A 25,740-nucleotide genomic window follows, 5' to 3' on the forward strand; every position below is an offset into this window, starting at 1 on the left:
TTACGTCAACAGTGGCGTAGGCCTACGTGTGCCAGGTGTGCCATCCAGTTGTTCTGTGCGTCGGTGCTACACAAGAGAACAGCTGCTGAAATTGGACTTGAATACAGGCAGTCCTCCTGTGACCCCCTCTCCCTCTCTTGGATTACCTCTGACCTCCGCTGATCATCCTCTGGCCTCCACTCTTGGATTACCTTGCTCTACGGTGCCCTTCGCACATGGATTACCTGGTCCTCTGTCGCTGCCATCGTCGATGTCTTCTGCTTCCAGCTGTGCCGCTAGCGATGGGTCATCGCTGTGTTGTCGCCTTAATGACAACGGTATCCACTGCCGCCAGCTGCCGTGCCTACGCAACCGCCCAAAGAAGGCACACAGGGGGCATCGCCGCAGACCGCGACTGAGGAGTGGGGCAGTGCTTCCAGACGTACCAGATCGTAAGCCACGAACACAGGCCACACCCCCCACCTCCTCCTCCACACCTCTCCACATCGCACTCTTCAACGCTCAATCAGTCTCATCAACACAACAAGCATGCAAACGCACAGACATTGTAGACTACATCACAGATAACGACATAGACATTTTAGTTCTTACCGAGACTTGGTTGAAGGAAAACGGCGATGAAAGTGTCTGTGCCGATTTAACACCACCGAACTACTCTCTGCGATCATATCCCCGCACCACCGGCCGCGGTGGAGGAATAGCCGTCATCATCAAGAACACTCTAGCTAAACATGTCTCTTTTAACACTGTGCTGCCGTTTAAACACACCTCGTTTGAGTGTGTACAGGTGACATTGGCGCTTCATCAAAAACCCGGTCAGTTATTCTGCATCTACAGACCACCCCCCAACGCAAAGAACAAACTCACTGACACTATGTTTTTCTCAGATTTTCATAATCTGCTTGATCACTGCAACACGTTGTCTGGAACCCCTGTTTTGATTGGTGATATCAATGTTCATTTTGATGACTGTAACCACCCGTCCACTGTCAAGATGTTAGACTTGTTAGATGTTTTTCAGTACACACAGTCTGTCAGTCAACCAACACACAAGAAGAACCACATCCTTGACTGGGTTATGCATAGGCCTGATGACCATATTGTTCAGTCTGTAAATGTTTCTCATGTTTTATCTTCAGATCATTTTTGTGTTTTGTTCGATCTGATGACTAGGCCCCCCACCCCACCCCCTGTTTTCACTTCTGTCCGTTGTCTGCGTACGATGGACAAAGATAGTTTCAGGGAAGAGCTGCAGACTGCGCTGTCCCCTTCTCTCAGCTTGAAGTTGTACTCCGTGCCGCTCTAGATGTCCATGCTCCCAGTTTGCGTCGCCGTGTCTGTCCGTCCAAGTCAGCACCGTGGTATCCTGCTATTAGTGAGGAACTGCGTGATGCAAAGTGTGAGCGTAGGCGTGCCGAGCGCAAGTGCCTTCAGACGGGTCTCACTGTACATAAGCAGATTTTTAACTACACCAAGAACGTTGTAACCAAGATCGTACACTCCGCTAAGACACTTTTTCTGCAGACTCAGATTGCAACTTGTTCTTCTAGCAAGAAACTGTTTGATATTTGCAACCGCTTGACTGGCCGCACTAAGGTGTCCCCACTCCCCACTGTATTTCCTGTTAGTGAGCTGCCTGATGTTTTTAGTGATTTTTTCACCCAGAAAGTAGCTGATATTAGATCAGAACTTGACACGCTAGCTGTTAATTCTGCTGCACCCACTCATGTTGATGCTTCCCCTGCCTGTACGTTTTTAGCATTCCAGAAAGTCAGTGAGAAGGACCTTAGAGAGATTATTTTGAAATCCAAACCTACAACTTGTCCACTTGATGCATTGCCCACACCATTACTTGTTGAAAACCTTGATCTTCTGTTGCCTGTTCTCATCCAGATTGTTAATGATAGCCTGTTGTCTGGTGTTTTTCCATCATTGTTCAAAACTGCACTTGTGAAACCGCTCCTTAAAAAATCCAATCTCGATGTAAATGTCTTAAAGAACTACCGCCCTGTTTCTAACCTTTCATTTTTGTCAAAGATCATTGAGAAAGTAGTTTTAAAGCAGCTGTTAGTGTATTTGAACACTCATGATCTGATCTCGCATTCTCAGTCAGCATACCGTCCTTCTCACTGTACTGAGACTGCCCTGCTCAAGGTGACCAACGACATTCTGTCTGCTCTGGATGGTGGTGATGTGTCTGTGCTCACCCTACTGGACCTCTCGGCAGCGTTTGACACAATAGATCATGTCACACTGCTGAGCAGGCTCCAGACCTTGTATGGCATCTCTGGTCCAGTGCTGGCATGGTTTGAGTCCTACCTTACGGATAGAACTCAGGCTGTGCTTGTCGATGGCCAGAGATCAGCCCCAGCCCCCCTTGTTTTCGGTGTCCCTCAAGGCTCTGTACTTGGCCCCGTCCTCTTCATTATGTATACCAAACCCTTGTCTGCCCTCATTCAAAATCATTCCGTTTCAAACCAGTCTTTTGCTGATGATACCCAGTTGTATAAGCCTAGTTCCCCTGCTGAGACACATGCCGCCATCCAGACCATTCAGACCTGTATCTTAGATGTTAAGTCATGGATGGTAGAAAATAAGTTAAAACTAAATGATGATAAGACAGAGGCACTTCTGTGCATGAAAAAGTCCACTAAGTTCCCAAATTCTCAACCTTCGTCTGTCCAAGTAGGCAATACCGACATCTCTTTCTCTTCTTCAGCTAGAAACCTCGGCTTCACCATCTCCTCAGACATGACACTCAACAAGCACATCTCCAACATCTGTAGGTCCGCATACTTTGAACTCCGCAAGATCGCAACCATCCGCCATACTCTGTCCGTTCAAACTACAAACACTCTAGTCTGCTCTCTTGTTCTTTCTAAACTTGACTACTGTAACTCTCTTCTCTCTGGCTGTCCACTCTACCTCCTGCACAAACTACAGAAAGTTCAAAATTCTGCAGCACGCCTGATCCTCAAAGCACGAAAAAAAAGATCATGTCACACCACTTCGCCGCACACTCCACTGGTTACCCATCCAAGCCCGCATTGAATACAAACTGTCCACTCTCTGCTTTCACTTCTTCTCTGCCTCGTCTCCTGCTTATTTCTCTGAACTTCTCACTGTATACACTCCTGCTAGACAACTCCGCTCCTCTTCTGATAGCCGCACCCTAGTCATCCCACACACAAAATCAAAAGCATATGGACAACGCACTTTTGCATTTTGCGCATCTACTCAATGGAACTCTCTCCCCTCTCACATTCGCCACTCTCAGTCAGTACAGTCATTCAAGCGAGCACTCAAAACTCACCTCTTCCAGAAACACAACTCCTAAAGTCGCAACATTTTGCCATCCTGTTCTGTAACGGTTCCATCTCTATTCAGCTTGTTATTTTTGTCTTTTGTTTTAAATTATTATAAATATAATTTTTCACTGCAGTAGTCCTTTAACTGTAACCCTTAGCTGTAAGCTAGATATGCACAAGTCATGTTTGTGCCACATAATGCTGACACACATGTTCCTGTGCATAGTTTATGGATAACGTGTAGTTGGGAAGTTAAGAGTAGAAATAATTAGTATTTAGTGTAGGAGGAGGGTTGGGGGTGGGTAGGGAGGGGGTGGGTATGGTTTACTTTGAGCAGGTCGGTTTCAGTTTTAATAAACAATTCTAGAGAATTGTGTATCTTATATTTGAGTCTTTCGTGTTTTAGACATTGATGCATTTAATAGTTTTAACGAGTTGCCTTTTGTTTTATCATTCTGGTGTTTATCTAGATGTGCTGTGTATCTTATAAGAAGTTCTTAAAAGTTCGAAGTTATTTTAGCATATAGGTTTTTTTATGGTCTTAACAGTTAAACATGTATTACGTTATCATTAAGATTCATGCTTTGTTAGCACTAAGCAGTTGTTTTAATCAGTCTGGTTTTCTCTTGTTTTCATCTTATGAACATTCTAAATGTTAGACTAACTTATTGTCTTGTACAGAATAACAACTGTGTGAATGGTGCTATACTGAATGAAAGAGTGTGACATGAAGTTCTTGTACATCATTGTAAAGAGTGTGAATGACGTTTTAGTTTAGATGTCAAGCGCTTAGAGCAAGCCTTTTTAACGAAAGTTTTTGATTTAGCGCTATATAAATGTTCTTATTATTATTATTATTATTAATTCAATTCAATTCAATTCAATTGAATAAATATGTCCCTCTGGTCTCGCAGAGGTACCTCGGTGGTGGTGGTGGTGGGAGTCAGCCCACGTGCGACCTCAAAAAATTCTCCAACATCAGCGACCCTGACAATTCGAGGATGTGGACCGCTGCGTACAAAGACTGCACCCCCTTTGGCGCGTGTCGCCCTGGTTGCCAGCAGCTGTGGGATCAACTCAAGCAGAACTCTTGTTTCCTGGGCAACGACTTGGAGGCGCTAAAGGACGCGTTCCTCCAGTCCAAAGAGGGTAAGTTCGTAGTGTGTGTGTGTGTGTGTGTGTGTGTGTGTGTGATTGTGTGTGTGTGTGTGTGGTTGTGTGTGTGTGGTGTGTGTGGTGTGTGTGTGGTGTGTGTGTGTGTGTGTGTGACTGTGTGTGTGTGTGTGTGTTAGTCAGCTGTTGCTTTTCGGGTCTAGCGGACCATAACAGAGGGCCCCAAAGGGGGGGGGGGGGGTATCATCACGATCACGGGAAGGGAAATTTTAGCTTTCACGATCACAGTTACCTTGATTTTTGTTTTCACGATCACGAACACCAGTGGCAAATCACGGTCACGGTAAAAGTTGCATGTACAGAAAGCACGTGTCAAAGTAAACACAACCACACAGTAATTCGCTCCTCTGGGTCTATTGTTTATTCAACGCAAAGTGAGAACTGTTGAACTTTTTTATTATTATTTTTTTTAATTTTCTTTCATACACACATAGAAATACATATCATGATTTGTAATCAGTAACAAGACTGCTGTTTTCATTGTTTTCTCTCTCTCTCTCTCTCTCTCTCTCTCTCTCTCTCTCTCTCTCTCTCTCTCTCTCTCTCTCTCTCTCTCTCACTATGCATTACACCACGGGCACCATTCTTGTGCAAGGAACCAAGTGTTCGAAGTGGAGAAACACTGAATTTGAAAATCTGGTACAGTGCATTCAGGCGATCTGTAAACACCCTGAACAAACCTCGTCCATCCCCACAAGGCTGTCTGTGCTGCCGGTCCCACCAACAACGCGCCCAAGGGGTGGCAGAGTCGTCATGTGTGACATCACTAATGACGTGTCGTCGCCGTGTGGTCGTCGCGAGCAGTCAGAGCCCAGAGGCAGACTTACCAGGACTTCGATTCGCCACAGGGGACGCAGTTTGGATAACACATCTCCTCGCCATGACCCCTCCCCCTCCAGGCAGTCTGACACCCTCCTCCCGCTGGCTGCCACCCTCCTCCCAACTACCCAGCCCCCACCACTGAACACAGCCACCCTACCTCCCTTGACCCTCGCTTCCGCTCTGCCTGCTTGCTCTGAGTCTGAGCCTACTACAGCGATAGCTGCCGGTAGTACCTTCCCCCTTACCCCTCGCAAGCTGGCAGCTACACAAACACCAACTGATACGGCTGATACTGCTGCTAACCTACTCTCCACTCCTTCCCCCCTCCCACCTGTCAGCCCACTGCCACCAGTGACTGCGGACATGGGAAAAGATGCTGAAACCACTACCACTCTTTCCACTTCTACACCCCTCACTCCTGCTGCTGCCAGCCCACCCCCAGTGACTGAGGCACAAGCGCAGACCTCGCCCCTCTCTCCCGTTCTGCATGACTGCTCTGAGAAAACGTCTACAGCGATAGCCGACACAGACACACCAATTGACAGTTCAGCTACTCCTCCGTCCTCCTCCCCCCTACCCCACACACCTGCAACGATTGAAGCTCACGAGACAGAAGTGGGCACTGGCGCCGTGCACCTTGTTTACAGTGAATGTGCTGCTGACGCAAACTTTATTTCAATGATAGAAAACGTAAAGAAACAATTAAAGACAGAACTCAAACACCACACACAAACAAAGTTTGACAAACTTAACGAGACATTACATGCTCAGCAAAAGCAAATAAGCAAAATCCAGAAAGAAAATCATTTTCTAAAATCAGAAATTGGCGAATTGAAAAAGATTCTCAAAACTCAGAGGCTGAAAAACAAAGACACACAGGCACCTGAAAAGGAATCTCCAAAAGATAACACTACAACAGACACTCCTTCCAGCGTGAAAGTTTCCTCCAACAATATTAGCAGCCCTGTGAAACTGGCCAACATGTTCGCTGCTTTAACAGAGATGGACACTGAACATTCTACTATAGACGTGACTGCACCCTCATCCCCTGCACCAACACCAACATCCCATGAAACATCTGAAAATTCATCCAAAAGCCCTTCAAAAAACATGAAATCTCTGGCCGACTCAGCCACTCGTACCAAGACTTCAAATCCTGGCCCCAGACAGCAAGCGCCTCACCAGGACCAGACCCCCAGACAGCGCTTGGCGGAGTTCAGAGTTGCGTTTGACACAACGCATGTCCTACTTGGCGACTCTGTCCTCCGTCCGGTCAGACCGGACTTGTTGTTTCGGGAGAGACAGACCGAGAATCTCAGCGTGCCTGGCCTCAGTGTGGATGACCTTATGCACTGGATGAGTCACATTCCCCAGTGCAAACAAGTACAACTTGTCATCGTCCACATTGGGGTAAATACCTGCTGGGCGAACACGATCACCGAAAGCCTATGGACCAGATGCGTCAAACTTACAAAAAAAACATTCCCACACGCACGTGTTCTCTTCTCGGGGATCGTCCCTCCCCGAGGAGAACACATTGTAAAGAAGTCGGTGCTGACCTCAAACCATGCTCTTGCCGGAGTGTGTGACAGAGAAGGTGTGACATTTGTGGACCACACAACCACATTCTGCACTGGAAACGGTGCCCCTCGCAAAGCGCTGTATCGTGACGCACTTCACCCTAGCCAACAGGGCACCAGCCGACTGGCATGCAATATAAAGTATGCCTGCCTGCCTCGCCAACCGGAGCAGCAGAGCCTTGGACAACGGAGGACTCTTTTGGAGTCCCCAACTTTGGTGCCGGGGTCGGACTATCCCCCTGAGCACCAACGGCTGTCCTTTCAGCAACAGCCGAGGCAAACGAATTTTCCCCCCCACTTCCCTCAACAGCAAAAACCTCCAACAATGCCCAATCGATCCAACAGCACCACCAACGATCGCCACATCCAAGGGCCAGGACGTCAGACCACATCCCCCTCGCCACCTCCCTACCGCTGGCACTACGAGCAGCGTCAGGGTCAACTGAGGCCTCAGCTCTCCTTGCCATTCCCCTACGGCTGGCACAGCGAGCAGCATCTGGGTCAACAGAGGTCTCAGTCCCCCTTGCCACCTCACGACGGCTGGCACAGCGAACAGCATCAGGGTCAACGGAGGTCACAGCCCCCCTTGCCATCCCCCTACGGATGGCACGGCGAACAGCAACAGGGTCAACAGAGGTCGCCCCCTTCACTCTTCCCCGCCCACTATGGCCAGCCTGTGCTCCCTCCGTGGTACTGCTATGACCCAGCAGTCCCGCGATACACACAGCCCCTCTTTCATAGTAACAGCCGCATAACTGAAGGAACATTTGTCTAATCATTTAAAAGGACAGAGTATCACCAAGTGTGTGTGTGTGTGTGTGTGTGTGTGTGTGTATGTGTGTGTGTGTGTGTGTGTGTATGTGTGTGTGTGTGTGTTAGGCAAACTTAAATTCAACAACAATACAAGTGTTGTGGATATGTTTGATTATACATAATGGCCGTATTACTATAAATTAGAAACAAAAACTAAGGTGTTCTTACCGCCTTAAAGTGAGCAAAATAACGTTGTTGCCGAGGAAACGCTTGAAGTTTTGAAAGACAGAGAGTTTGGTCACAAACTGACAATTCATTCTTCAAAGTATATTAGCAGTGACTGATTATTCTTTTAGGTCTACAGCGTGTGCTTAAAGGCAATTATGCAAGTGAATCTGTGAATATTCTTAATTAAGCTTTCCTTGCACTCTTGAGAATCAGAACTCTATTACAACTGATGATTGTGTCGATACATTTTGTGAAGCCAAAAAACGCTCAGAGTTGAATCAGTTACTGATGATTCTGATCTGATACTGTGTCCGCTATTATCAAGTTGGGACTGTGTGAAAGCCCTCCATTCTCGTCATTCATCTTCGCGTGTCGTTAACGTGACTACTGGTGTTTCAGTTATTCACTGTCGGGTCATTTTACTCGTTGAATTTGAGTTAATCTGCTCTGGTTAATTCTTGTTACTCTTAAGTCTACTTATTTCTCTTTGTGTAAAGTAGTGTAGCTTTTTTTTCTCTCTTTGTTTTGTCTTTCGTTTGAGTTTGACACCAAGTGTTAAACTCCATTGGTCGCATCTCTGTGTGTATCTGTGTATAGTATAATTCAATATTTTCTCCTTATCGATTATTGATTACTTTTGCTGTTTTAAAGTAATTTTGATTTTATTCTTTTTTTTTTCTTTTCTTCTTAAAACGTGAAAACACTGTTTTGAGATTTATCATGAGTAATTCTTCTACCTCATGGCCCACAAAAGAGGGTCTTCGTATTGGACACCTTAATATAAACCATGCAATTAATAAATTACACGAAGTTTCCACCATGCTTTTAAACTCAGGAACACATTTTCATGTTATGGGGTTTACAGAATCAAGACTATCTGACACGATTTCGGATTCTGAGGTTTGTGTTCCAGGTTACAGTGTTGTACGCAGAAACCCCCAACAATGTAAAGAAACTGGATTGCTTGTGTATATAAGTGAATCATTGACCTACACACGTTTAACACATTTAGAACAGTTTGTGGAATCCGTCTGGATCGAGGTCAAATTAAAAAAGGCACCTCCAATGCTTATTGGTTTCTGCTATAGAAATCCAGCAGAACGTGTAAACTGGACGGACAAATGTTCACATATGTTAGATGCTGCTTTGTTAGAATCAAAAGAAACCATTCTCTTAGGAGATTTTAACATTGATTTATTAAAACAAAATAAACCATGGTTAGATATGTTCAACCTTTATGATCTCAAACAAGTCGTGAACACCCCTACTAGGGTTACTGCATCTACAAGCACTTTGATAGATCATGTCTATGTTTCTAACACCCGTAACGTTGCAGAAGTTTGTGTTCCAACCAGCGGCTGTAGTGATCATTTTCCTGTTTGTCTCACGTGGTCAAGAAAGGGTGTAAAAATCCCCAAAGTTGGTCACAAGACAGTAAAGTACCGCTCCTTTACTAAATTTAACGAGAACGCTTTTCTTGTAGACTTAACTAATTCTTCTCTCTCTGATGTTTATAATTATACGGATCCTGATGATGCAATAACACACTGGATAAATGTCTTTACAGAAATATACGATAAACATGCCCCGTGGAGAATTAAGAGAGTCAAGCAAATAGTAAAACCTAAATGGTTTGATACTGAATTACAAGATGCTATTGGCCATCGTGATTTCTTAAAATCAGTTGGCAAGGAAGCAGAGTATAGAGAACAGAGAAATAAAGTAAACTCACTTAAACGAACAAAAAAAATTAAGTACTTTCATGACCTAGCGTCATCAAAGCAAAATTCAAAGAATATATGGAAAGCAATAAATGAACTTACAAATAAAACGATTGCCAGTCATTCAAGTTGTGTTAAGGACATATCCCCTGATGATTTAAACACGCATTTTTCTAAAATAGCTGAAAAAATTATTACAAATGACAAATCCAATTTGAACAATTTGAAAGTGTTAGAAGAATATTGTGAGTCGAAACAAGTTTCAAGTCAAGCGAATATTCCTCTACTTACAGTACCTGAAGTTTTTTACACACTTACACACCTTAAGCAAACAGGCTCCCGGGGAATCGACGGCCTCGATGGTAGGATTCTTAAATTGTCAGCCCCTGTAATTTCTGAAACACTCACTTACCTTTATAATCTTTGTTTAGACAAAAATTATTTCCCAGTCGCCCTGAAACAGGCTAAAGTCATTCCTCTGTTTAAATCAGGTGATAAAAAAGACCCATCAAACTATAGGCCAATTTCAATATTGTCTGTTTTATCAAAACCACTTGAAAAACACATTAACAAACATATTCTAATGCATCTTAACCAAAACAATTTACTTCACCCTAAACAATCAGGTTTTAGAGCTAACCATTCCTGCCATACTGCCTTAGTTTCTCTTGTTGATCAATGGCTGGAGAAAATAAACGACAATGAATTCTGTGGTGCCATTTTTGTTGATTTTGCTAAAGCCTTTGACGTTATTGATCACACGTTATTACTGAGAAAATTTGCATTGTATGGCGTCGGAATCGAAACTGTCAAACTTATTAGTTCATTTCTCACCGGCAGACAACAGACTGTACTAACAAACGCCTCGGCGTCGAGCATGCAAGAAGTAAAATACGGTGTACCACAAGGATCGGTTTTAGGACCCCTCCTCTTCTCTATATACATTAATGACCTCCCCCTACATATTCAAAATGTATGTGAACTTTTTGCAGATGACACCACAATTCACTCCAGCAACACAAATGTAACTCGCTTATCAGAATCACTTCAAAGGAGTTTAAACCAGTTGACAGAGTGGACTGAACTAAACCATATGTCTCTTAACCCAAAGAAAACCAAATATATGGTCATAACAACAAGACAAAAACGCCAGAATATTTGTTCAGCTGGTCCTGCTTTAATGATAGATGGTGAAATAGTGGAAAAAGTCGACCATCACAAACTGCTGGGTGTTAATATCGATAACAACTTGTCTTGGTCAACCCACATAGAGCAACTTAGTAAAGTGGTGTCTAAGAAAGTGTATCTCTTATCTAGAATTAAACACTTCCTGAACTGCCAAACCAGAAAGTTATTCTTCATTGCTCATATTCAATCTGTTATTGATTACGCATCCACTCTATGGGACTCCGCAAGTGAAAATTCCTTAAAACCACTCAGCAGATTACATAAAAGAGCACTAAAAGTAGTATTACTAAAGCACACTACCCTCACAGAGTTAGACTACATACATTTAGGGATCTTACCTCTAAAGTCAAGACTGCTTTTTAACAAAGGAATCTTTATGCATAAAATCATATCCGAAACTCTACCCCAAACCATTTGTTCAAAGTTCTCTTTGAAGAATTCACACCACCTTATGAAATTTAACACTCCTCTTCCTAGGATAGACTTATTTAAGTCTAGTCTAGTTTATTCAGGTGGCCGTCTCTGGAACGCTCTTCCGAATGCCTTACGGGAAGCTACCAGCACAGATTCTTTCAAAAACAAATATATATCCCATTTAATGAAAATAGTATATTCTTGATTGTTATGTCCTTTGGGACACAGTCACTCACTTTTGATTTATTGTTTTGTTCACGAAATTATGATGTTCTGCATAATATCCATTGTCTTACAGAGCTGATGTACTATTGCATATAGTATTCTGACTCTAATTGACTTGCAAATTTTTACTTTGCACCTTGTCATGAACATTTATAAACTACAATGTTTCATATAATGCACTTATGTACATAAACTTATACTGTTTTACTAATTATGTAAGTATGTAGTAGTAGTTATTATAGTAGATTTAGTCCCTCTTTAGGGCGAGGGCCAGATGCAAAAAAGTATACCAATGCTTATTCTGTTACCCTCGTAAAATAAAGAATTGTCATTGTCATTGTCATTGTCTCTCTCTCTCTCTCTCTCTCTCTCTCTCTCTCTCTCTCTGCACTCATACACATTCAACTCCCACACCCTCACTCACACACATCTATATTATAATACGCGACCGTTTTGGGGCCTTGCATCGCTATCTCCTCCCAAACCCGGCCGATTTGGGCCCCGATCTCTGGGGTATCTAGAAACATGCGGCGCACACGATGCGTCCGGTTAGATTAGCCGATTCCGAAGCCAAATGGCTTTTTCTGGCATTCTGGTGCGACATTTTCTAACAGACGACGCAACCGGAAGGCCTCCCCATTGGTTGTTAAACGAACAGCTTATCGGAACGTCACTTCCGTCCGCCGCAGTTGAAAGCGAGACGGAGCACAGTCTCCTCTCACTGTTTGTTCAGTGAGAGGAGACTGAGTTTGTTCATCGACAAGCTCGACAGGTAAGTCAGTCTCCTTCTTAAAGTGTTCCGAAACCATTCTGCCACAGGGTTTATTCCAGGCTTTATTCGAAGAACCACGCCAGGGTCTTTCAACGCTGCATCAAGAATTGGGTTAGCGGAATGTTTTCACCACGTGTCAGTCTTAGTCTTATGTTGCCATTCTCTTTCGCATAGGCCATACATGAGGAAGGGGGGTTAGGGGGGAATTAGAGATGGAGAATTTGTTCGCTTCACCACGTGTATTTCATTTTGCTATGCTCTTTCAACACTGCATTCTTTCAACAACTTTGTCCACACTTGACAGTTAAATCCCAATTAACCCTTTTGCTGCCAATCAAAACTTGCGTATGTGCATTCCTGACATTAACCCTTTCGCTGCCAATCAAAACTTGCGTATGTGCATTCCTGACTGCCAGGGAATATTGGAGTTCTAGCTCCAAACTGGCAGTAGGTAGGTAAGTAAAACCTATGTTATTTTTAAGGGAAATTGAACCAAGAATCTGTTTTTAGCGTCTAATCATGGAAATGATAATTAGTTTGGCTTATAGTTATAATGATGTTTAAATATGAACTTTTGAAAAATCAGTCCGGCGCATCTTTCCCTACTAGGGCCCGGTCGACTGTCACGCGTTAGCCATTTTGATGAGTCGAGATTTCTCTCCCCTACCCTGTCGCCAAGGCCGAAAATAGCCTTCAGACGCAAAACTGCGTCACCATTTATGTTTATTCATGAGAATGAGGTATCCTACCAAGCCATTGGCTGCTATTTGTGTGCCAGCAGTGACATAGCATTTCTGGAAAATCCCGGAACGGAGAAGACGGGTTAACCCGTCTTAAGGCGCTGCGGCCGCACAAGCGCATGACGGGTATACCCGTCCTAAGGCAGGCAAGTGGTTTGATAGCACATGCAGGTTCTACAAATGTCAGCATTTTTAATTTATTTGGGTGATTTCAAGTGCACGTTCTACAAATTTGGAGACTTAAATGCCTCTGAATTATGAGCTATGAATTTAACACGCTCAAGTTCAAATTTACCCATACACCTGTGTACAATCTATATATTCTTTTTCCTCATTTTCTTCACATAGGAAGACGTCATTCGCTTCCGCAGACAAGGCGACAGATAGGGGGATGTCCACTCTCCTCCGCTGCTGTTAGTGTTCAGGCATCGACCAGGCAATCCCGGTAAATCCCAAAAGAATTTTTTCGCTTCACCACGTGTCTTAGCCGACATTTTGATTTTGCTATGCTCTTTCAACGCTGCATTCTTTCGCAATTGATTGACAGATGATTGTGCTCCAAACTTCACCATTTTTGACTCACATGCGTAGCAAAAGTGAGTCTATGTACTCACCCGAGTCGTCCGTCCGTCCGGAAAACTTTAACGTTGGATATTTCTTGGACACTATTCAGTCTATCAGTACCAAATTTGGCAAGATGGTGTATGATGACAAGGCCCCAAAAAACATACATAGCATCTTGACCTTGCTTCAAGGTCAAGGTCGCAGGGGCCATAAATGTTGCTTAAAAAACAGCTATTTTTCACATTTTTCCCATTTTCTCTGAAGTTTTTCAATACCTCACCTATATATGATATATAGAGCAAAGTAAGCCCCATCTTTTGATACCAGTTTGGTTTACCTTGCTTCAAGGTCAAGGTCACAGGAGCTCTTCAAAGTTGGATTGTATACATATTTTGAAGTGACCTTGACCCTGAACTATGGAAGATAACTTTCAAACTTAACAATTATGTGGGGCACATGTTATGCTTTCATCATGAGACACATTTGGTCACATATGATCAAGATCAAGGTCACTTTGACCCTTATGAAATGTGACCAAAATAAGGTAGTGAACCACTAAAAGTGACCATATCTCATGGTAGAAAGAGCCAATAAGCACCATTGTACTTCCTATGTCTTGAATTAACAGCTTTGTGTTGCATGACCTTGGATGACCTTGACCTTGGGTCAAGGTCACATGTATTTTGGTAGGAAAAATGTGTAAAGCAATTCTTAGTGTATGATGTCATTGCTAGGTTTAGTTATTTGACCTTGACCCTGAAGGTCAAGGTCATGTAAAGGTCAAGGTCAAGCATGTGAGTCGTATGGGCTTTGCCCTTCTTGTTATTTAATTTGGGTGATTGCAAGTGCCGGTTCCACAAATTTGGAGACTTAAATGCCTCTGAATTATGAGCTATGAATTTAACAAGCTCATACAGATGGAGAATTTGTTCGCTTCACCACGTGTCTTAGCCGACATTTTGATTTTGCTATGCTCTTTCAACGCTGTATTCTTCCGCAATTGATTGACAGATGATTGCGCTCCAAACTTCAGCATTTTTCTATAATTTGGGTCATAGCAAATGCAGGTTCTAAAAATTTCAGCATTTTTAATTTATTTGGGTGATTGCAAGTGCACGTTCTACAAATTTAGAGACTTAAATGCCACTGAATTATGAGCTATGAATTTAACACGCTAAAGTTCGACTTTACCCATACACCTGTGTACAATCTATATATTTTTTTTCTTCACATAGGGGGGCGTCATTCTCTTCCGCAGACAAGGCGACAGATAGGGGGACATCACTCTCTTTTCCGTTGCTGTTAGTGTTCAAGCATCGACAACTTTGTCCACTCTTCATTGTTGGTGACTCGAACTGTCAGCGAACTGCGACAAGATTTCTTTCCCAATTACATAATTGGTGTTACATATTGTTTTTACACATTTTAACTAGCATGCATTTTAATTGAAACGTGACAAAATCATTTTGTCACATTGACTGAATTCTCAGACTGTCCACATTGACTGAAATCTTATAAAAAGGCACAATTTAACGACAGAACCCACTGTATATTTACCAATGGGTTACTTTTTCATTCCTATTTGCTGTGTAACACCATGATCCACAACCCTCACCAAATTTAGCTGCTACAGTGTGTGAACAAACAATTGATGTACTTTTTACAATTACATGGGTTCTACATCTGAAAATTGGTTGATGATGGTCTGGAAAGATAGCTTTTGTTGTCAAAGTCAGGGTACTTGCCTCACAGAGTGACTGGATGTGCAACTATGTTTGCATTCAGATCATTTCAAACCTAAGTTGGTGATGTGTAAATATTTGTTTTTATTCTCTTTGTACACACCTTTGCAACTTTAGTTCAGTGTGTTGTGTGTGGTTTTAGTTCTTACATATACATTGATATTTTGTTCATTTTGCACATGATTGCATTTTCTCAATCCCTTTTGAGTTTGCTACTGTGTGTGTGTGTGTTTGTGTGTGTGTGTGTGTGTGTGTGTGTGTGTGTGTGTGTGTGTGTGTGTGTGTGTGTGTGTGTGTGTGAACAAACTGTAGTTTTGCTGTACTTTTTGCAAGTACGGCTGTACGGATGTGCACCTATGATAGTGTTCTTCATTGCGATCATTAATGCAGTCTTTTTCTCCAGCTCCCAATTGTATGCATGACAATGTGCACACGGTTCATTTGCACATTTAGCGTTGTGTCAGTGTGTTTTTTTCTCTATACATATGCATGGTGATCTGTAAACATTTTGCTTCTCGCAGAACCAACTTCACATTTTAACTACTTTTTATTTACATGTTTGCCAAAGTGTAAACATATTGTTCCATTTAACGCTGGTTGTTTTTTTCCTGTCTGAAGACAGCTCAAGACATGTATGGTGATGTGTAAAAATATTGTTCTATGGGCACATATTTTTGCACATTTATGTACTTCACTTATGTCAATGTAGCCGCTAATTTAAGTGCAGTCGATCGTACAAACATTTCATTGTGGGTGACTCGAGCTGTCGGCGAACTGCGACAAGATTTCTTTCCCAATTATATAATTGGTGTTACATATTGTTTTTATACATTTTAACTAGCATGCATCTTAATTGAAGCGTGACAAAATCATTTTTGTTACATTGACTGAATTCTCAGACTGTTTTATCCTTTCCCAATTATATGAAAATTTGATAGGCGTTTTATTGTTCACAGTACCAACTGTATATTTACCACTGGGTTACTTTTTCCTATTTGCTGATGTGTAAAACTGTTATTGTACGGTGCACACTATTTTCTCCCAATAAATGTATGGCATTTTGTTTTGTACGATGCCATCGAACATTTAACACGTTTTTGTTGTTGCTTATTCACAATTAATTCTGTAATTTATAAAGAAAAAAATCCCGTGCATAGCACGGGTATCACTAGTGAATATATACTTGCACAATTTCACATTTCCAGAGCTAAATCTTGTAAACCCATTTTCTCAAAAACTATTGGGTGGATTGAAATTAAAGTACATGTATGTGTGATGGGTTCTTTATTTTTAAGTTTGCCATACAATTTGAGGTACACCATCGCCTGGTTTCATGGCCTTGAAAAACAAACAGGAATGATACAGGCCAAAAATGGTTTTACCTGAAAGAAGCGCGCAGTGCCAGTGGCGAAGCCACAAGTCTGAGCCAGCGAAGCAGGCGAGCCAACTAGGGAAATCCGGGGGCATGCCCCCCCCCCCGGAAATTTTTTCAAAAAACGGTTAAAATCTGTGCAATCTGGTGCATTCTGGGCATCATTTTCAGGGCTGTAATAGTGTTGTGATCTTGTTAAAAATCCCATTTTAGCCTCCCCCCACCACCATTCAACACACCTCCAAGCTGGTGAAAACAACACTACTGTGCGCTGGCTTCATTGAGACCGGCGCCCGGTCGCGTTGCGCGATATTCACACGGATCGTTTTTGCGGAAATTTTTCAACTTCACCGCAATAAATTTGACTTTACCGGGTTTTGAAAACGGCTTTATCGGATTTCCGGTAATTACCGGAAAAGTAGCATGCCTGACAAAATCCCAAACGAACATGCATGACTTTGATCGTCTTTGACATGAGGATCAAGTGACCCAAACTGGCACGTCTCCCCGCCATTGTTTCTGAATTTAACCCATTGTTGATATTAAAGTTTACAGGCGCTAAAATAAATCCAAGCTTAATGCAAAGAAGCGACAATTAGAATCTATGCCAAGCGTGTCCACGTTGCTGGGATGAAAAACACATTTCTAGTTTCGGTTTTGGCTACACGCAGACTCGATCTCGAGCCAGTCGAGGTCACACTGAGCGAGTGACAGCCGGACGTGGCAATGTCGACAATGTCAATGATCTCACTCAAACTCAAAGATCTTGAACAAATTTCAAGATCTTTGCCTACATTCAGAACAGTCATAGAGCAACATAGATCAACATACCTTGATATTTCGTCTTCGGAAAGACCGACCCGTAGCCTGACCTTTCCACCAAGGAAGGCATTCTTGCCGCCTGCTTTGGTCTGGCTTGAATCCACAAAATATAACAGAAGTTCGATGACAGTACCGCCATTTTTGATCTTCGAATTCGAATTTGACTGAATGCACTCAAAACGTTTGCACGAAGCCCTTCCATTGGATGAAGTTTGGCAGACTTTTGCAATTTGCCTTCTGATTGGATCTCTTTTTTTGTGTGATTGGTCCCTTTGGAAGCAATCGCTGTCAAAATCATATGTCTGAATGTGTTGTTGCTTCCCTTCAATCGGGATTGGCTCCTTGACGAATAGAGGATCATAGAGTGATACAGCTGTGAAAAATGTACGTTGAAAATAAAATGCTCTGCAATAATGCCCATCACGATCACGAAAACAAATGACGATCACGACCACGAGACTTGATTTTTTTGTCATCACGGATCACGGGCAAAGTCCCATCACGATCACAGAAATGGAAATTTCGGCAATCACGGTCACAGAAAGGTCAAAAAACGCCAATCACGATCACGATTTTAAACCCTTTTGGGGCCCTCATAATAGGCCAAATCAGGACCCCTGTGTGTGTGTGTGGTGTGTGTGTGTGTGTGGTGTGTGTGTGTGTGTGTGTGTGTGTGTGTGTGTGTGTGTAAGAGTAGCCAGGGTAGTGTTTTTTGTTATCTGTTTCATGACACTGGTTTTGTTTTTGTCTAAAGTAATATCAATGGGCGGTTCTGGTGAGGTTATGCCCCCTCTTTCTTTCGGCTTGTAACTGGCGCCACCTCGCGGCAAGATCACACGAGAAAGGAAAAAAAACAAACTTGCATTGGTCCCAAATAGCATATCGGTTTGGTAACAGTTCGTGTGTAAGTCGTACATTGTATACGGTAAACAGACAATGGTCGGTTCTGGTGAGGTTATGCCCCTTCTTTCCTTCGGCTGGTAACTGGCGCCACCTCGCGGCAAGATCAGAGGAGTTGTCTCGCGTTATCACCCCAGAAGCGCTCCGACATTACAGATACGAAAAAAATGCTTAAGAACTTTATGTGGCCGTTGTGATGGCCGCTAAAATGCAAAAAGAGGCAGAACTTTACTTTAAAAAGATAGTTGACGGAAAAAATTATAGAAAAAAACGCATCCCTTCCTTAGGTACGTTTTAGAAGATAGTAGAGATTCAGGGCCCAGCTTCGCCCGGGGTGGCCTCAAAAGCATTTGAAGGCATGTGCCGCCCACTGAGAGTGTCACAATATATATTCAATTCCTAATGAGCGCTTTTGCTGCTAGCCCTGCGTACCTCCCCTGGCGCGAGCGCTTGAGGATACGGGTGAAAAATCGCTTCTTTGCGATGTGTAAATCGGTACTTTTCTATTTTATTCTGCAGCTTAGGTAACTGCGCATAGTCTTCATTGTTTTTTAAATTTGTGGTGTCGAGGTATGTCCGAATCATATGCTACCCATCTTTTACACATGGCGCAGTTACCTAAGCTGCAGAAATTAAATAGAAAAGTACCGATTTACACATCGCAAAGAAGCGATTTTTCACCCGTGTCCTCTAGCGCTCGCGCCAGGGAGGTAAGACGCTTCTCTCCCTTGGGCCAAGGGAGGTGACCAATGCTAGCAGCAAAACCGCTCATTAAATGGTTTTTATGGAATGAGTTACCTCCATTTCTTGTTTCTATTTGGATGGCGTGGGTTGTGTAGAAGGATACTTTATACTGAATATAAAACGTGACTTAAGCCAAATTGACCCGTTATTTTTCAATGGAATTGTTTTGGAAGACACAAAGGAACACAAGCACCTCGGTATTATTTTGCAAAATGACTGTAAATGGGACGCTCAAGTCAGAAATATTGTGAAAAAGACCACTTTGTTGATTAATTGTTTAAGGCATTATAAGTATAAGTTATGCAGAAAAAGTTTGGAAATAATGTACAAATCCTTTATTTTGCCACATTTTGACAATGTTGATGTATTATGGGATAATTGTACCGAAGCCCTGTCGAACACCCTGGAAAAACTACACCTTGAAGCTTTACGTATTATAATTGGCGGTGTGCGGAGAACTAGTCATGGTAAGATTTACAAAGAAAGCGGATTTTGTAGTCTAAAGAAACGCCGAAGACAAGATAAATTGATTTTATATCACAAAATGGTTCATGGTAAATGTCCCCTATATTTACTTGACCTTTTGCCACCATTAGTTTCATCCTTAAATCCTTATCACAGAAGACGACCACTTGAAAGATTTGTACCAGCGCACAGGACAGAAATCTTCTGAACATCCTTCGTTCCTTCGACTACAATTTTATGGAATGATCTGCCTGATGTGGTTAAAACCACAAACTCAATTAGCGAGTTTAAGCATTATTTACAAAGTCCTCATTATCATGTGCCAGTTTATTATTATTTTGGAAAAGACAGGTAGAAATACAACACAGCAGAATGCGTTTAAACATGAGTAACCTTAATTCCGATTTATGCAAACGCCATTTAAAAGATAACCCACAGTGTGCGTGCGGTAACCGGAATGAAACAGCTGAACATTACTTGTTATACTGCACGTTGTTTGAAAATGCTCGTATGTCCACAATTAACTCACTGCCTGCCAATTTAAGACACGTGGAAACATTAAGAGGCAGCGAGCAACATTCATTTCGCATAAATACTTTGATTTTTGAGTGGGTCCAATCCTTTATTGCTGAATCTGGTCGACTAACTTGAAGGATTAGCCCACGTACTGGTATTGTGTATGTTTGTGTGCAGGAGAACGTAAACCCGCCTCTCAGTTTTGTTGCATCAATTACATATTAACATAAGTAATAATTATCATTGAGATTTTGTTTTTGTTTTGCTGTTCTTTTGTGTGTGTGTGTGTGTGTGTGTGTGTGTGTGTGTGTGTGTGTGTGTGTGTGTGTGTGTGTGTGTGTGTGTGTGTGTGTGTGTGTGTGTGTGGTTGTTTTCTTCCATACATTCGTAACGAACTATGCTGCCCTCTCCATGAAAATGTACATTTATCTGAACTTACTTATTGCATGCATTCTCAGCATCGATGTTCTCGTTCCACGCGCTTCATTCATAGTCTCACTTTTTTAATTTGTTTTATTTTTTTTTAAATCCTCCTGTTTTGAATCTGGTGTATACAAGTCAAAATTTTTGCTTTTTGTCCATGGTGTTCTAAATGAGTTAGGCTTTAGTGATTTTTGGCACAATCAAACTATCAATAATGTAACGGATGGTGGTTATTTTAATACTTTCAAAGCACTGATGAAAAATAGGCTACAAGACCAATTTGTCCAAACCTGGCATTCAGAAATAAATAACAATGAGTTTTATTATAATTATAGAATGTATAAAGAGAATTTTGAGTTTGAAAAGTACTTGTCCATCCTGCCGGTTAATTTAGCAAACGCTGTTTTAAAATTTAGAACACTGAATCATAAATTGCCTATACAAAAAGGTAGGACTCTTGGTATTCCCAGACAAGACAGAATCTGTCACAAATGTTCATCAGGTGACCTTGGGGACGAGTTCCATTATATTTTTGTATGTCCTTTCTTTACCAATTATAGAAAACAGTTGTTACGGTGCTATTATTATGCCCGCCCCAATTCAGTTAAATTCAGAGAGCTTTTTTCCACTACAAAAAAGAGTTTATTGCTAAAACTCGCCAAGTTCATGACACTTGTCATGGACTGTTTGAGAAGCGAGTAAAATTTAATTCTCTTTTAGCTTTATATTCCGTTATCTGTTTTGTGTTGTTTGTAATAGTATTTTTGTCCTTATGTTAACCCACCCATCACCCCCCTCCCTCTCCCTTCCCCCCATTTCCCATAGTAAAGAAATGTATGTAATCACTTTGCACTTGTAATGTTTTATTATTTTTTGTATTATTATTATCATTATTGAGTCACTTGAGAAAAAGTGACTCTATGTAATCGGTCAGTGTTAGTCTGTCCGGCCGTCCGGCCGGCCGTCCGTAGACACCACCTTAACGTTGGACTTTTCTCGGAAACTATCAAAGCGATCGGGCTCATATTTTGTTTAGTCGTGACCTCCAATGACCTCTACACTTTAACGATGGTTTCGTTGACCTTTGACCTTTTTCAAGGTCACAGGTCAGCGTCAAAGGAAAAATTAGACATTTTATATCTTTGACAAAGTTCATCGTATGTGATTGAAACTTTGTAGGATTATTCTTTACATCAAAGTATTTACATCTGTAGCCTTTTACGAACGTTATCAGAAAAACAAGGGAGATAACTAGCCTTTTCTGTTCGGCAACACACAACTTAACGTTGGGCTTTTCTCGGAAACTATAAAAGTGACCGGGCTCAAATTTTATGTGAACGTGACTCATTGTGTTGTGAATAGCAATTTCTTCCTGTCCATCTGATGCCTCATATAATATTCAGAACTGCGAAAGTGACTCGATCGAGCGTTTGCTCTTCTTGTTATTATTATTATTATTATTATTATTATTATTATTATTATTATTATTATTATTATTATTATTATTATTATTATTATTATTATTTAAGTTATTGAGACATCCCAGTGCACTAAGGGATTTATAGAGCAAATCGAGAAAATTCATTATTGAACGAAGCGCATAGCGCTGAGTTCAATAATTATTTTCGAGATTTGCTCTATAAATCCCTTAGTGCACTGGGATTGTTTCAATAACGATATTGTCAGTACCGCCATAGAAAAAAGAAGATTCCAAGCGCACATTTTGCAACGCGCATTTGAATAGGCATAACTGTGTGGTCAGGTCGTGTACAGTAAAGATCTACTTTTGTGTGGGGTGTCTCAAGTGTGTCGTGCTTTCGTCACACGCATTTTAATTTCTGTTGGTAAATTCCAGTGTAGCGTTAATCTGAACAGTGATGATCTTTCAGAGAGACCTCATTTGAACTCGGAGAAAGGGCTGTGCTCTTCATTATTTGCGATTCGAAACCTCCAGTCGAGCTTCGACGGATTGACTGTGCGGAGTGACTCCCCTTGAATTGACTCGAAGCCGCGGGACTCGACGGTTCGCACATTTTCAAAACAAATGTGGCATATTTCTCGTGTTTTATCTTCACTCATCGGGGAGTCTGATACTAAATATGAACGGTAAGAATGCTCTGAACCCTACACGTATTAGACCTATATCCCCATCGTTTTTTCGTTCACATTTGCCCAACATGTTAATTTGCTGAGCGGGGTTTATGTCGTCTGCTAGGGCAATCAAACCACTGCATGCAGTCTGCACTGACTGAGTCTGCACGCACGAGGCACGCTGGTAATAAATCTTATAATGGCAAGAACGTTCTGAACCCTACACGTTTTCGATTACGATTGTTCTTGCCTTGAAATAATAATTCGGAAACCATTCATTTACTGAACTGATGCAGTCGTATTTCAGTGTAGTCAGTGCGGCTACGTATGACAGAGTCGATCGAGTCAGTCTTCCAAACTGGTCTAGCTGGTACGTTATCGGAATAACACTTGTGTTTTCTGCTAGCGGGTGGGAATTTTATATTAACTCATCATTTGGTAATGTGGATGATAAGCTACATGCCACTAACACGATGAGAAGAATCTATGCAAGTCGGCGAGAATTAGATGAAACACAGCGGCTTGTATTTTTAGATCAGTGGCAGCCGCACTGTGGCACAGGCACATGCAATCTGTCAGAAAAAACCCACTTCTGCTTTAATTGAGAAGCAGGGAATTTATGGTCATTTGGTATTGTGGAAAATATAAGCTACATGTCAGTAATTAATTCTGAGGATGAGAGCACAGTCTTGCTTAGGTAAAGGGCGTAAGAATACGCTCTGTGGAAAAGTTAGCGCACTCCAAGAGTGCGCTAACAGTTTTAGCGCATCGCCATTAGCCAATCAACTGGTTCACATCAGTCATGTGACACCAGTACTTACTGACAATTATTATTATTTATTATTATTGTTGAATTGTTTCTTGTATTGTTTTTGCTCTCCCTCACCCCTCAACTCCCTTTTCTGTACATAGTCTGATTTCTTTTTGTTTTAGTTCCTTTTATTTGGTGTTGAATGAAATGTGTTTTTATTGTGTTTTTTAATTTTCCATGTACCCTCACGGGGTTTTATTGGAATAAATAAAACTTGAAACTTGAAACTTGTTAAGTTCCCCATACCCCCCTCCTACATTTTGTTCTTCTGGTTAATAATTGTGTTGTCCACCATCATGAAAATGTGTGTAACTTAGCATTGTTATGGTCACGTCAAATAAGCATCTGCTTGAGTTCGTGTCCTAGCTGCATTTTTGTCAATTGTTTCATGTCATGTATTTTGAATAAAATTGTGTTTAAACCAAGGATACTTTTTATGTTGAACATTTCTTTAGAAAGTATGGGCCGTTCCTGAGTAATATCATTGGTACTGTGAAGGTGAAGTGACGCAAAACTGTGTACGTCATTTACTTTGGAAAGAGGCGGTAATGAGTTACTTCCCTTCGGGTCTCGTTCGATCTCTGACAGCATGCGAACATGCGTTGGATTATTAAGCCGCCTTGTAAAGGGTGCTCACTGGATTTGCTCTGCCTGTTTGTCCGGGTTTCAGGTGTTTGTTTGTCTACCATGTCACCACGTGCAAAGAGCTCGGTCAATTTTTTTAACAAATTATTTCTTAATTTATTCAATTAATTTTTTGAAATTAATTTTTTCTAAAAATTATTTATTTACTTTTATTTTTTTTTAATTTTTTACATTTAGTCTTCTTCTTCTTCTGCGTTCGACGGTTGTGTCTAGGGTCGTAGTTCCGCTGCTGTCGTGAACTGGAACGTCGCTTTCAGGTCTTCTGACGTTCCCCAGAGTTACTGTCACGCACACATGCACACTATACATTCCGCCATCTTGGATTGACCGGTTTTCATAAGTCAATAAACAAATCTAAACCTGAGAATAATTTAACTGTAACACACACAACATAATATTTAATGATTACATACCACATCCTGGTTGCATTGAAGTAGCCATAACAACATCCCCTGCCATTGATAGCAGTTTTCCGGCGTCTGCTCGACGTAAACAGACCCTACGTTCAACGAAGAACGGATTCGCTTGGAACGCAAGCTATCTTCCCTCGGCTAAAGGCAAAGAACGAATGAATAAAAAGGAGTATCTACGAGCTCGAATTTAGCTCTGAGTTCACCTTACAAAATACAAGTAAAATACACGTGAAATACCTGAGCACGAGCTCCACGAGACACTTGCAGTTAACCAGCGTCTACCTGTGACAGGCGAAATAGAGGAACACAGGCGCTCCAAAACAATACCTTTAACACCACAGCATAAAAGTATGCTAATATTAAAGCCGCTTGTGACAAACCCCCCTACTCAAACCGAACTACGGTTCGTCACAAAAAATCCCACACAATGCGGCTGTAATAGTCTGCTCCGACGTTGTCGCATCCTCGGATTGCTCTGATGCGGAACGTGAATGTCTGAAGCAACAGGACCCAGCGCATCAAGCTTCCGTGCGTCATCTATGTCTTCTGTAGAGGTTGAAGGGACTGGTGATCCGTCTGTAGCGATTCTCTCTCTCTGAGACTGTCAATGTGCCAACACGGTCGACAGCGATTCTTCTGAATGGTTCATCTATGAGGGGCATCTTTCCAAGGTGAGCTTTGGGTAATCCTCCTTTGGATAAAGCTCGATGGCCAACATCACAGGAATGAACATAACGCCTGATGTCGCCCTCCATTCCTGGCCAGTAGAACGAATGCCAGAGTCTATTCTTAGTTTTCTTTGTCTCAAGATGACCAGTCTTAGTAACATTGTGGTATCGTCTCAAAATACCCGAACGAAGAGTCTCGGGCACCACCACCTGACTGAAGGTCTTCTCCGTGGTTATGAAAAGGCGATGTAGGACACCCTGTTTCCAAAGAAATTTCACCTTTCCTTTCTTCCCGGATGGTGTAGGGTTCCTCCCTTTGGCCAGCTCCCGCACCCTGGACAGAGTTGGGTCAAGCGTCTGTAGCTGGATCAACTTCTCTCTGGTAACACCTAGACCAGAGTCCTTCATCCGTAGGTTTTTGGGAGGTTCTTTTTCTCTCGCATGTTGGGCTCGGGTAATGGCAGTTATCTTGACAGGTTGAGCTTTCGCCCGGTACACAGGAACTTCAAGGGTTTCTCCTCCAGGCTGAATGATCCGGTTTCCGATGAGTACGGGGTATGTTAGCTGGTCAGCCACAATAGCGACAACGTTCCCTGAGAAGAATGGGGACTCTAAATGTACGATCGTAGTAGGACATGTC

At 42.1% G+C, this 25,740-nt stretch overlaps 1 protein-coding gene across 1 annotated transcript in view; it reads left to right on the forward strand.

Annotated features, from left to right (window-relative positions):
• LOC138946938 (tyramine beta-hydroxylase-like) overlaps positions 1-25,740 on the forward strand; it is a 60,943-nt gene that overhangs the window by 29,795 nt on the left and 5,408 nt on the right. The window contains exon 5 of the mRNA XM_070318355.1: positions 4,223-4,457. Within this exon, the coding sequence (XP_070174456.1) occupies positions 4,223-4,457 (235 nt within the window). The remainder of the gene's footprint in view (positions 1-4,222; positions 4,458-25,740) is intronic.

This window comes from Littorina saxatilis, linkage group LG14, assembly GCF_037325665.1.
Source record: "Littorina saxatilis isolate snail1 linkage group LG14, US_GU_Lsax_2.0, whole genome shotgun sequence".
Taxonomy (NCBI): domain Eukaryota; kingdom Metazoa; phylum Mollusca; class Gastropoda; order Littorinimorpha; family Littorinidae; genus Littorina; species Littorina saxatilis.